General features: G+C 42.5%; 1 protein-coding gene across 8 annotated transcripts in view; it reads right to left on the bottom strand.

The window, feature by feature from the left end:
• Positions 1-14425, bottom strand: part of Rufy3 (RUN and FYVE domain containing 3) — a 79932-nt gene that overhangs the window by 12732 nt on the left and 52775 nt on the right. For all 8 annotated transcript variants that reach the window (XM_052735322.1, XM_052735323.1, XM_052735326.1 and 5 more), the window contains 7 exons: positions 12368-12429; positions 11236-11301; positions 8622-8691; positions 6400-6492; positions 3957-4040; positions 2553-2720; positions 1739-1836 (listed from right to left, as the gene is read on the bottom strand). In XM_052735322.1, coding sequence (XP_052591282.1) covers positions 1739-1836; positions 2553-2720; positions 3957-4040; positions 6400-6492; positions 8622-8691; positions 11236-11301; positions 12368-12429 — 641 coding nt within the window. The remainder of the gene's footprint in view (positions 1-1738; positions 1837-2552; positions 2721-3956; positions 4041-6399; positions 6493-8621; positions 8692-11235; positions 11302-12367; positions 12430-14425) is intronic.

Below are 14425 nucleotides of genomic sequence, written 5' to 3'. Positions count from 1 at the left end.
AACACGAGCATCGGTCTATTAAATTATAAACATATCAGTGCTTATGAACAAGCACTCGGATAACCTGGTCTATAAATGGATTCATTTTTATCTAGCAGTCACAGCAGTATCAATCATGCCAAAGGTTTCAACCTATTTCTAAGTTTGCAACTAGCTTCATTATTAACACTAATATGCTCTGCTGTTCAGGACACTCCCTCCTGGTGAAGAATCATTTGAAGGAAGTCACCCATCTCATTCATTCATTCACTCACTCACTCATTCATTCATCAACATATGCCACGTACATTCAAGAACTGACAGGACTGGAACAATTAGTTAACTAACTGCAAGGAGCTCACACTCTCGGAAGACAAGACACTGAACAGACTACGGTGAGGCGCACAGTGAGAGAGGCCAGGTAGTATGGGGAGTGGTGGAGAGGAAGCGCCATTTCTAGCTGGAAAGAGCTATGGGAGGAAGCCAATGTTGGGTGGTGGCCCTCGAGCCCTCATGTAAGCAGTGGATTTGAAGAAGGGAGTGGGAAGGGAGTGTTCCTAACTGGTGGAACCGTCAGAATGATGAGGGACGGAAAGGAAGGCAGGGTGGAGTAGACGGAGGGTGATGAGCAGGTTAGAGGGAGAAATGGCAGATGTCTTGGGTCCTACAACGCATTCAGCTGTGAAGTCTCAAACACTTCTCCACTGCTGCAGAGTTACAGGAGGAGCGGATGATTTCAGACAGAAGGAGAAAGAGGCTGTCACAGGAAGAAGACAGGTTTAGGGGAGAATTACAATTGCTGGTGGACAGGATCAAGTAGAAGATGAACACTCCCGACGGGTGACAAGTCAGGGAGACGTCCTGGAGTTAGTGAAAGCACCAGCTCTTCAGGAGGAAGACAGAGGGGAGGTGAGAGAGAACAGAGCGGAGTTCAGGATGAGAGAGCAAGCCATGACCAATACTTGAAGGACATCTGCCTTTCAGAATCCCTACCTCACCTAGCATGGGAAAAGTTAAAGACTTTAGTGACAAACAAAACTATACAATTACAAACAGTATTTCTTTCTTTTTTTTTCCCCCCTGGAGCTGAGGACCGAACCCAGGGCCTTGCTAGGCAAGCGCTCTACCACTGAGCTAAATCCCCAACCCCCAAACAGTATTTCTTTAGATAGGGTCTCATGCTTTAACCCAGTCTAGCCTGGAACTCACTATATACAGACCATTTTTTTTAACTTAAAACATTTAATTAAAATATAATTACATAATTTGTTACCTTCCTCCCTCCAGCCTCTCCTCTGTCCTCCTTCCTCCCTCTTAAACTCATGACCTCTTTTTCTTATCACACATGCACACGCGCACGCACGCACACACACACACACACACACACACACACACACACACACACACACACACACACACACCCTGCTGAGTCCATTTTGTGTTGCTTGTATGAGCATGATTTTAGAACTGGCCACTTGGTACTGGATACCCAGTTAGGAGGCTCACCATGACTATCTCCCCCTCTCTCAGCTGTTGCTAGGCACCTGTAGTTCTGGGTCTAGGGGTGCAGGGATGTGAGATTCATTCCACGTTAGCCTGTCTATTATATAGACCACTCTTAACAATGTTTCAGGAACATCGTGGAACACACACAGATAAAATTTAACCAACGTATCTGCCTTAGGTGGCATCTACTTCCGCAGGTTCCATGGGCGGAGCCTGTTCTCAGAGGCGTCACGGAAACAGCGCGGTCGGTTACCTGTGCTCCAGCTGTTTGATGGTGGCAGCCATCTGATTGGTCTTCTCTTCTAAGCGACTGTTTAACTCACTCTTCTGTTTCACTCCTAGGTCTGAGCTCTGGGAGAGAAGAATTGTACAGATCTATGGGACATGTCTGTTTTAATCATAATTGCAAACAGGAAATAAAGGGAACTGATCTACATTTGTGTGTCAGTTAATTTCTAGGTAGAAAAAGAAAACCAAGAAGCATTTTTGCTAAAATAAGTACTATTATATGAAGCTTATCACATTATCAGGAGGCTCATCGATTTTTCTGTCCATTAAAGATCTAATGCAGTTTACAATTCAGCTGATATGCTACACTGCAAAGTAGACATTGTAGGATACAAACATTTATATTATTTTTTTTATCTCTGCAGCTTTTTTCACAACACAATATTTTTAGTGATTATTTGAGAATTTCACATAATACGCCCTGATTACACTCACTTCCCAGTCATCCCAGGTCCCACCCTTCCATCCCCCGCCCAAAATACACTAAGTCTAATTTGTGTTACACACACTCTCACAAATATTTATATTAAATAAATTATAAATATATTTCAATATTATATGAAGGAGAAATACAATATAAAGGTAGAAAGAGAACTAGGTGGAGAGAGGAGGAGTCTAGGGGGAAGTGGGGACCAGAGGAAAGAGGATAATGGGAAGGAAGAAAAAGACAAATATCACATGTCCTCTCATGTGGAACCTAGATTTAAACACACACTAAATTTAAATACAGCACCAGGAGTTCTGAGAGCCAGGGAGTCTACTCCTTGTCTTTTCCCTACCTGCAGCTTAAAAGCAAGTTCATGCTTGAGAGCTCGGAGATCGTCCAGTTGCTGCCGCAGAGACACCAGGGCATCCTGCTTCTCACAGACATCCTTCTCCAGCATCTTCATAGCCAGTTCCATCTCCTGTCTCATGCTGATCTGGAGTTCCAGTTCCTTTTCAACATCCTGCCCCAAAGCAAATAAACTGCTTACACTCTTTCCTTAAGTAAATGCCATAGCATTTCACAAGAAAAAGTAGATGAACACCCTCAATGCTGAGTATTTTCGTAGAAGGTATTTGTTTTAAGATACATTAATAATAATAATTGATAAGTGACATTAATAGTAACTATTAAGAGCCGGGCGGTGGTGGCACACATGTTTAATCCAGCACTCGGGAGGCAGAGGCAGGTGGATATCTGGGTTGGAGGCCAGCCTGGTCTACAAACTGAGTTCCAGGAAAACTAGGGCTACGTAGAGAAACCCTGTCTCAGAAAACAACAAAATAATAGTAATAACAACTATTAGGATTGAGAGGAACATTTGCTGGGATGTTCCTGATATAGCTGAGATCCCTGGAATAACAAACAGTTCAGTTACTGGGAATGGTCAATTATGCTGAGTGAAATCTTATCACTTCATATGAAGCTCCAGCTTCTACCATAATCACAGCAGCAATATTTAGCAGAGCAAAGATACAGACTGGAGCTCTTCTGCACTCAGGCTGTGTCCAGGGCACACCTTGGACCGTCTTAGTTTCATGTCTCTTAATGTGGTACAAGCATGTAACAACTTTTAAATTTTGTATCAGGTGTTCCTTCTTTAAATAGTTATGATAAAAATGAATCATGCTACCACATGCTAATATTATTTCTAGGATACTTCTTATGGAAAACATTTTAATATCTAATTTACAATCATACAGAGAGTAAATGTTAGTTATTTAAAGTGCATTAAGAAGGTTGTATTTTTAGAAAACCTCAATTTCTGCCATGCACTCTTTTCTTTTTAGGATTTATTTTATGTGTATGAGTGCTCTGCCTACATGCACAACTTTTCACCAGAAGAGGGCATCAGATCCTACTATAGATGGTTGTGAGCCACCATGTGGTTGCTGGGAATTGAACTCAGGTCCTCTGGAAGAGCAGCCAGTGCTCTTAACTGTTGAGCCATCTCTCCAGCCCCTCTGCCATGTACTCTTACCTTGAAGTAACTAATTAGTACTAATTAAAACCACCCCTCATTTTCAACTTTCCACATTCTTAGAGATACCACAGAGTGGGCAAAGGTAAGAAATAATTTTATAGGGCTTGTAAAATCAGGGGCGCATTACTGGGCGACGGGACCTTGCTTCATCACTAGAAGCTCCCCTGAGCCCGGCCTTCTCGAGTGTCCCGGCTACCAGAACGTAAGGAGGTTTACCAGTCGCAACTGCGTTTCCTCCTTCAAATGCTTTCTCGCCTCGCTCAGCGCTTGTCCTTCGGCAGTTCTGTCTTGCTTAGGAGCCTTGGGAAGGTAAATAAGAGCACATGTTTAAGGACTTAAAGACTCTGCACCAAATCAGCAGACACAATGAAGAAATTCAAGCTGAGTATATTTAAAAGGTCATGTTGAATTGGAAGTTTGCTGTCTCTTCATTTACAACCCAAAAGAGAGTTCCCAAAACTGGTGGTGGAGATTCCCCACATCAGTCTTGGAAAATACCATCATGGCTGTATGGTTGGTTGCCAGCGCCTGTAGTTTGAGCACTTGGAGGCCTGGCAAGAAGACTGTGGAGAGTCTGAGGCCAGCCTGGATTACAGACTAAGACACAGTCTAAAAAAAGAAAAGAAAGAAACACACACACACACACACACACACACACACAACAAACAAAAACCAACAACAAAAAACCAAAACCACCCCCCACCTACCCAGACAAACAAACAAAATAATGGGCTGAGACACAGTGCAGGTGGTGGAGCGATTACTGGGCTTGCACGAAGCCTGGCATTCAATCCCTAGCACCTCATAAAACGGGAGCGATGGCTCAGATCTTTAACCCTGGCACTTGGGAGGTGGAAGCAGGAGGATTAAGAGTTCGAAGCCATCCTTGGTTATATACCAAGTTCTAGGCCATTTTGGGTTACATGGGACCATGGTTCAAAACAAAAAACAAAAACAAATAAGAACAAAACCCAAAACCCCGATACCCTGATTCACTGCAAAACATGAGCTGCTTCAGAGGTTTGGGTGGTACTCCATTGTTTTCCCAGAGATTTCACATGTAGCTGTCCAAAGATCATGGCAAAAAGGAAGGAGGCCATTCGGGAAATTCTTCTGAGCATTTACAGTTGCTTTAACGATGCCATGCATAAAAGTCAAATACTAATATATAGGAAACTGCTTTTATCTCATTTATACCTCTAGAAACACTAGCAGTAGCAAGGAAAGAGGCCAGTGAAGTCAGAGAACAAACAACAAGCAACCCTACGCTCACAGTTGACAGATCTATCAGTTAGAATATTCCCCTAAAGTAACACTATCATAATTTAGAACAATTAGGGTACCATCATCAGAGTACCATCATCAGGACTGAAAGCATCACATTATGCTCCCTATGGAGGTTGAACACAGGTATGCTCACTTGCAAGCCCAGCGCTTGGGAAGCAGAGGCAAGAGTTTGAGGTCAATCTGGGTCACACAGTGAGACTCTGTCTCAAAGAGTAACAACAAGAAAGATAAAAAGGCAGAACTGAACAATATAAAATAAGTTTGCAAAACTACACTGTAGGTGGATTTTTTTGTCCTGCCAGCCAGCTCCCAAATAACTACAGGGAGATATATTACTAATTATAAAAGCTTAGTCAATAGCTTATGCTTGTTACTAACTAGCTTTTACAACTTAAATTAACCCATTTCTATTAATTCACTTTCTGCCTCGTGGCTTTATTACCTTTACTCTGTACTAACCATGCTGCTTTCCTGATTCCTCTGTGCCTGGCTGACAACTATCCTTCTTCCCAGCATGCTCTGTGCCTCCTGCCTAGCTAATGGCCGATCAGCTCTTTATTAAACCAATCAGAGCAACGTATCTTTATACACTGTAATCAAATATCCGGAAACACTGCACTATATAAAAACTTGGTCCTTGGTTGGGCAGTCGTGGTGCACACCTTTAATCCCAGCACTCAGGAGGCAGATCTCTGAGTTAGAGGCCAGGTCTACAGAGTGAGTTCCATGACAGCCAGGGCTACATAGAGAAACCTGTTTCAGACAAACCAAAAAACAAACAAACAGCCCTCCCACATAAAACAAAACAAAAGCTTGGTCCTTGCAAGTGTTGTTATGTAGAAAATTCATTTGCACGCTAACCTTTCCCAGTGGCAACAGATAAAATAAAATTATTTTATGACATGAATGTTTTGCCAACATGAATGTCTGTGCACACCTGTGTGCCTGGTGATCCCAGAGAGCAGAAGAGGGAACTGGATCATCTAGAACTGGAGCTACAGACAACTGTGAGCTGCCATTTGGGAACTGAGAACTGAACCCAGGTCCTCTGGAACAGCAATAACTTTCTTAACTGCTGAGCCACCTCTCCAGCTCCATTATCCAGACTAACCACTAGACACAGTATAAATTATTAGCGCACACAAACAAGAGCCTCAATGAGACTTTCCGAGTCTCTAAACAAATGGAAGCAATGATGAGCTGTGGCAGGGCAGGTGCCAGCTTCCAAGCGCTGTACCCTGTTCTGGGTTACACAGAGGCCAGGGGAAAAGCGTAATCGACAGGCGCCAGCGTCCAGGACCGGCCGCCTCCCCGAGGCTCACACCAGTGCAGTGTCCGCTCCACGAAGTCTTAGAACCCACTCAGGACTCACCTTCCGGCTGGATTCCAGTAGATAGGAGCTCTCCTCTTTAACCCGTTCCATTTCTTCTTGTAAGGTAATAATTCTGTTGTTGGCAACGGCAAGCTGTTGACCAAAATTAAAACCAAAAACCCTTTTATTCTTTTATTAAATAGAATAATTATTATCTGCTAAGGCATAATTTTCCGGCTTGAATGTTCTTCGGAATCTATAGCTAAAGGAAGCTATCTATCACCTACTAAAATTGTTCTCAAGTCAGTTATCTGGTGCATGTTGTGATCCCACCATTCTGGAGGCTGGGTTAGTAAATTCTCTTTAGCTTCAACTACAAAGTGAGATCCAGTCGCAGCAAAGTAAGTGTTCTAATGAGGAACATAGGGGAAGTATCTTTCAAGTAGGTAAAACAGAAATTAAAATCACCTGATATTGCTTCTGGAATACTTCTATTTTGGATGTATGTGCACGGGTGTGTGTGTGTGTGTGTGTGTGTGTGCAGGGCAGAGGTTCATGTTGGGAGTCTCCCTTTAGTGTTCTCTCCCTCACTGTTTGAGACAAGGTCTCTCTCTGAACCTAACACTCCAGCTTTGGCTTACACCGGCTAGCCAGTGAGGCCCAGGACTTGCCGGTGTCTATCCCCCAGGGCTAGGGCTGCAAATGTGTGCTGCCAGGCCTGGTTTTCACACAGGGACTGAGCATCCAAACTCAGGTCCTCATGCTTACACAGAGAACACATTATTCATTCACTCAATCATCTCTTGCTGTTACCTTTTTACTATGCCCCAGTGGTAAGACTGTTCGATTCCAGAGCATCTCCATGGCTACATTCTAAACACAGTTATTAAGAATGCTTCTAAAATATTCACAGAGTGAGGTCTTGTCTCAAAAACAAATGAACAGAAGATTGTGAAACAATATCTAAACAAAGGTTTAAAAAAGTACTCACTTCCCGTCATGGGAGTCACACTGCGAACTCTCCAAAGACCTTTTATAGGTAATTCAGTACTTAGGCGGCTAAGGCAGGAGGGCTTAAGTTTAAGGCCAGGGTGAGCTAAAAAAGACTGTGTTTCAAAAAAGACAGCAACTATATATTATCTATCTATCTATCTATCTATCTATCTATCTATCTATCTATCTATCTATCTATCTATCTATCCTGCCTATCTCTCTCTCTCTAAGTTCTAAACAAAAGCTAATTAGCATACTCCTAATTAGTGCACTGAATTTATTTAAACCACGTTTATCTCACTGTGCCTAACAGGACGATTAGAAACAGCAAATGAGCTTGCATTCTGGCTCATTTACTTAAGATCTTGATGAAAACATCTACTTCTATTAAACAAAGGCTAAGCTACAGATTTAGCCTACTAATCAGATGTCAACCATCAGGTTAATTTCCTCTTCTTATTCTAAGGACTTTTCTAAGAGCTTCCACATTTATATTCTTGCCTAATCTCCAGAGTCATCATGGAGTTGAAAGAGGAAGTATAAGTACCCCCATTTGCCAGTGGGGGAACTGGGCTTTTTCAGAGGTCAAGTGACCAGCTTAGTCAGGGGCACATGACAGTAAGAAGCATAACAAGAAGCAGGCATCGCTGGTATTCCTACCAGCTCTGCCTGTGTTAGACATGCTCAAGAGCAGACAGGATGAAGGGGTCAGGAGCTCGCCAGCTTGGAACACACATCAGTGTTCCAGAGAAATCTGTCTAAAAGAGGTGGGAGAGGGGCAGTCTTTGTCTAGTTGTACCACATCAACGGTGGCCAAAATGCTTCCTGAATTCTGAGTATCACGCTGCATTCTATCTAATCTCACTGGGAAAATGAGTGACTACCGAGCCAGAACAAAAGTTATGTCCTACAGCAGTTCTTATCTGAAGGGTCAAATCCTTCATGTCCACGGTGTTAGGATCCTGCCCTCACTCCTGTACATGCGCAGCCCTGGGTCTTGTGTCTTACATCATTGGGGGCGATGTATGCACCTTAAAAAGCCGGATGCAGACCCCACACTCTCTCTCTGCTCCCCTCTTCCCCAGGCCACCATCTTTCTCTCTCACCAGCCCCCGCCCCCCTTTCCTCTAATAAAGCTCTCTGTAATTCTGGTAGTCGTGGCCATGGCTCGTGACTTTTCTGCCGGTAACCAGCGCCGATTATCATCCTTTCACACGGTAATAGGCATGATTGGTTTCACTAATTTATATTATTAAATTTATAGGTCAAATAGTTTCCAAAACACTTACCTCCTCTGTCAGTTTCGTGTTGGATTTTTCTAGTGCGTCTACTTTTGCCTGCAGGTTGTTTACGGTAGCACTATCAAGACAAGAAGAACAGAACAGTCTCTTCTGAAAACCAGTACAACAGCCTGTCCGTGCCCTCCTAACCTTAACCCCCATCATACTTAGCAGTCCATATCAACTCTTTACAAGTTTAACTAGATCACATTAATTATACAGAATGAGTTTGTGATTTTTCATACAGGCGTTTTGATCATCTCTATATCCCAAAACTTTCTTTAATGCACTCAACTGCTGCCAGACTTGTATGCGCTGAGACCGCATACAAGGAGCTCCGCCCGTAACTGCTGTGTCCTTGACACAGAGGCAGTATCCAGTATTTGCTGAGTGAAATGAAAGAGTGGATGAACACACGGTACGTCCTAACTCTCCCTATAGGAGACCCAACAGCCTTCGTGCACACCGACCACTCTTCCACTGGTTTCACTGCACTCAACCATTTACTTCTTTCTACAGCTTCTGTTAGGTGTCTGACTACAGACAGAGAAACTGCGGTATAGAAAGGGTAAGGAAGAATCGAGTTTATATTTGGGTATCAAATAAGCACATCTTTGCTTGACTGGCGTTGACGGATCATTATGGCCATGCTTACTTCTTAATCCCCAGAGAAAATATGTTTCAATTGTTCTTGAATTTCCTAGCTGGAACCAGGACTACTCAAATTTATACGGACACTGATAGAGGACCCTAGGCAGGAGTAGAAGGGTCCTCTGTCACTATCATTTCCTTAGGGAACATTTGAAATAGGAGTATCAATATGCCAGCTTCCTCTGCGACAAATAACAGCCAGAATATCATGGTAAAACCAAACATACATGTATAAATACAAATATAAAAAGGAGGCCAATATCAAGCACTCCTGTGGAAAATCCCCAAGCTGCTCCTAACTTATTTTCAAGTGCTAGCCTTCCCAGCTAGATTAAGAATAAACCCCTGTGACTGGCCTTCCAGGCAGTTCACACAGATCTAGAAGCTGAAACAAACTGCCAGGTCAAAGATAAAGCAATGGCATGGGCTTTGCCTTTCAACTAGCCCAAAATCAGAAGTCAAAGGTTAACACACAGAAACAGTTGCTGTTGGCCACTTCTTCCCGGCCCCGCCGAGCTAAGGTCAGAAGAACATAACTGACAGAAATGCAGTCAGCTATCACCCTTCCACCTCAGACACATCCTCACAGCCAGGCAACCCAGAGCAACTCTTTAGACCACCAGACTAAAGAAAACAGCCGGAGTAAACATCTCTTCCTTGGTTGGCCCTATAGGCCAGAATACTGTTTTTGCACTCACACTCACATACTCTGTGAGAAGAGCAAGACTGCACCCTTCAGTAGAATGGTAAGGAATGCCTTCCAACAGCTCTTTTTTTCCCCCTTCCCAGAATGTGTAACTTAGCCTTACTTGTATATTGCAACAGACGTAACTTTCCCCATTCTGCAGTTCAGCAGCTGTCAAGATCTGGGGCTTGCCTGCCTGGGGCTTTCTCTTGAAAAATTGTCCCTGAGTTCCCTTCTGAGTCCTTCCTTATTTTTTGTTTTTATTTAATGTGTGTGGGTGTTTTGCTGTATTATGTTGTGTGTCACATGTGTGCCTGTGCCTGCAGTGGCAAGAAGAGGGCATCAGAGCCTCTGGGACCAGAGTTACAGATGGTTGTGAGTCCTTATGAGGCGCTGGGAATTGAACCTGGATCCTTGGAAAGGACAGTCAGCGCTCATAACTGCTGAGATATCTCTCCAGTCCCCAGTCCATTTTAAAAGTATTCTATTAATGAGACCAGAGACCTGCAGAGGGTATTCTGCCTTTGTGCCTATAGAAACATATCTACATTTTAAGTCAATTAAGAATGTCTTTTATGCTAGGCATGGTGGCACACACCTTTAATCCCAGCACTTGAAGCCAGGGGCAGGTGATCTCCATGAGTTCAAAGCCAGCAGCCAGCCTGGTCTACATAGCAATTTCTAGGGCAGCCAAGACTACACAGGGTCTCAAGAGACAGAGGGGTATGGGGGGGATGGCTTTTATAACAGACCTTACAAAGGCTCTGTAAGCTACAAACAAGATAATAATTAATGGCTGCATTAATGTTAGTTATCCTCCTAAAATTATTAAGCCGATTTTAAGAGGAGAATATTAAAGTAATTCTGGAGAGTCTGAAGTGTCTGGCGAGTACTTGATAAATGAGTGGAAGTGAAAGCAGAGAGGGAAAGCGACTCTATCAGCTGAGTGTGGGAGTGAGAAAGGCACGGGAACAAGAGAGATGGCTTACCCAAGGCCAGTACTGTGGTCGGTGCTTTATCTGAGGCCAGGATCATGCACTCGGGTCACATTTTATAATTCTTAATCGAATATACTTACTTAACCTCCAGAGTTACAATCTCAGGATAATCCTTTACTGCCTTCCACTAAAAGTTACCTAACTTATCCAGTACTTAGCTCTGTGAATGGCAAATGGATTTTTCTGTGAATCTGCTGAACTTTGACCAAATGGGTCTTCATTGCTCATTGTTTTCTGATTCCTTGCTCTCTTAATAAACCCCAACAAAAGAATTTTATTCATCCTTTACTTCAAATGTCTGTTGAGTTCTTCTACATAGTTCTTCTGGTCTAGAATTGCAGTAATCTGACCATCCCTGGAGGAAAAAATAATGGCAGAAATAGAAGTAAGAGAAGTGATAGAAATACCAAGATACATCTTTCATCCGAGCTTTTCCTAAAGTGTGAGACTGCTGGGCACACACACACTGAACCAGAAGTCCCACTTGATACATCATTATTTTGACATCTCAACAAGGAAGAGTCAGTGGTTCAAAAGTGGGAAAAACAACCCACATTAGTAAGGCTTTCATAAGGGTCAAGATATTTTAAAAACTATTTTGTGTGAATGCATGTTTTGCCTTTGTGGATGTCTGCACCAAGTGTGTACAGTACCCTTAAGTCCCCTGGAACTGGAGTTACAGATGGTTGTGGGCCACGATATGGGGTGCTGGGAATGGAACCCAGGTCCTCTGGAAGAGCAGCCAGTGCTCTTATCCACTGAGCCATCTCACCAGCCCCCGTTCATTTATTCTATTTTTTTAAATACGGGGTCTCTCTATGTAGCTCTGGTTGTCCTGGAATGCACAGAGATCTGCCTGTCTCTGCCTCTTGAGTGTTGGGATTAAAGGTGTGCGCCATCATGCCTGGCTTGTTTCTTTTTTTGAGTTTCTGGTCATCCAGGCTCAGCCTCCCACAGTAGGACATAGGTAGGGCACAGCAATGCTGAGCTTGTCCAAATTTTCAAGCCCTACTTCAAGTTATTAGAGAACTGACTGGACATGGTGATTTCACACCTTTGGATCCTATGCTGAGAAGCAGAGGCAGCAGGGAAGCCTTGAGTTCAAGGCCAGCCTGATCTACATGGGGAGCCCTAGGTCAGTCTGGGCTAGAGTATTCGACTCTACCAGAAAAACAAAAACCAAACAATATGGAGAAATGAATTGACTTTATATATATTATGAAATACCTAGCCGGGAGTCATTCACCTAAAAGTCCTTTTAATCACAGGCCCAACAATCAGATATTTTTGTCAAGACTGCATTAAAGTTATGTAATCAAAAATTCTTCTACTAAATCTGCTAATACAACATTGTTATAAACTAGCCAAGGAAAAATATGCTGCATCTGAGAAAAAGGGAAACACAATTTCTTCATACATACCCTTCACTACCTTTACTGCTGTTTCCATCTTTGAGATACATAGAAAAATCTATAACTCCAACCTACAGAGAAAATATTCAGAAGTTAATAAAAAATATGATACTATTCTCAAGACATAAAACAATGATGCTTTCTAGGCATTCAAAAATAACACAACCACGACAATCACTAGAACGTATATGGTAAACATTTAACATTTTACTATGAATGTAATGGTAAAGGGAGAAATTAGAAGAGCCAAGGTAAGTCACAGGGCCGAGGGTGCAGCTCAACAGCAGAGCATTCCCCTAATGGGCACAAACTCTTACTCCATGCCCAACACACACACACACACACCATCACCACCAAAAATAACAACAAAAGAAAAGACAATTCATGACAGTGAACATAAAGAATAAGGTTTAAATTTTCTTTCTCTTTTTCAGGCATTCTGCTACTGACTTTATTTTCTTCTAGGAAAAACTTAAAAAGTTATTTTTAAACTTAATTTCTACGAGCATGCAAAGAACTGGGTTTCACTGCACACTCTCCAGTGCCCTGTCCCTTCCCGCCCTAGAGCTTACTTTGCACTTCCAGATCACATGTGACCTTTTGACCTTCCCCCATCTTGGTCAGCACGTCATGTCCCCCTCTGTGGTCACCTATTCAGTTTCACAGTTTAAAAATTTATACTCAGAATCTATACCCACAAAGTCTCCCCAACACGATCACCTAAGCCTGAGGTGACCAAGGACAGCAACAAAAGACATGTCACAGTGGATAGGGGACAGTCAGGCCCCAAGCCCACAGGAAGAACTCCAGGTCACTAAGGACTGCGGACAGGAGGAGAGACAGTCTCTTCCAGGGAAGAGCACACCAGCGGCTTATCCAATACCAAATGGTCGGCCCTGAAAACACACACACAAGTAACAGTACACAGACTGAGCAGGTTATATTTAGGGATATACATACACACACACACACACACACACACACACACACACACACACACACACACATAACACAACTAAAAAGGGGGCCTATGATTTGAAAGAGACCAAGGAGGGGGTTATTACAGGATACAGAGGGAGGAAAGGGAAGAGAGAAATGATATAATTTACACTATAATGTCAAAAAATAATAAAACCATTATAGTTATAATTAAAAAACAACATCTATTCCCTTGTTTATGTTTCACAGGATCAGAAAAACAAAAGCAATTTAAATACCCATATAAATACCCAACACCGCCCCAAATGACCAATACTAACACTTTGGTGTCTGTTTCAACTTTCAATGAGGAACATCTTCATTTTTCAGATCTGCCACTTCATTACACAACTTATTTCTTTTTAAAAATCCAAATCACACAACATATCCTTTCCTATTTTCCCTGAGTAAAATGGAACAAACCCATCACATTATTTCCTACAGAAGCGGTGAAAAACAGTCTCAGTGAAAACTCTTTATTATTGGGCAATTAACTCAAGCATGGCTCTGATCAAGTGAACTGTATTTACAAACTCCTTTATGTCCCACAAGAACCCCTCTAACTACCCTTTTTTATCTGTATATATCAAGACATGGAAAGCACCAAAACCAACTACAAGATGTACTCAGCTAGAAAATATGACAGACTTTGAAACTAAGTAGTCGGGCTTTAGAGCCTTTAGACACTCCTATGCGAGCCTGGCTTTTAATATAGATCCTCATATTAAAGGAAGTACACCCAAGAAAGCAAGAGCTTGAAAAAGACAAAAATCTATGTTTTTTATATTCACACTGAAATGCAGAGGAACTTGAGGCAGGACAACTGATGTTATGAAAGATTTACTAATAAATTTGCTTGGGAAAAATAAGTTATAGAAAGTTAATTTATCTAAGGAGGTGCTGCCTCCAATATGACTGGAAAACCGTAATGTACTGACCAGGCTTGTTAGAAACTGAGAGAAAGAACATTTTGCTCCTCAATTGGAAGTTTAGGGCTGCTGAGAAAGTTTCTGCTAATGTCTGTTCATCAAGATTGACCTCCATTGAGACTCCATTTCCACAACAAAAGAAGACAATTCTGACTCTCAA

The sequence above is a fragment of the Peromyscus californicus genome, unplaced genomic scaffold (genome assembly GCF_007827085.1).
Source record: "Peromyscus californicus insignis strain IS unplaced genomic scaffold, ASM782708v3 Scaffold_13__1_contigs__length_99412109, whole genome shotgun sequence".
In the NCBI taxonomy this organism is placed as follows: domain Eukaryota; kingdom Metazoa; phylum Chordata; class Mammalia; order Rodentia; family Cricetidae; genus Peromyscus; species Peromyscus californicus.
The sequence above is the reverse complement of the archived record's forward strand: the minus strand, read 5'-3'. Positions and strand labels throughout refer to the sequence as shown.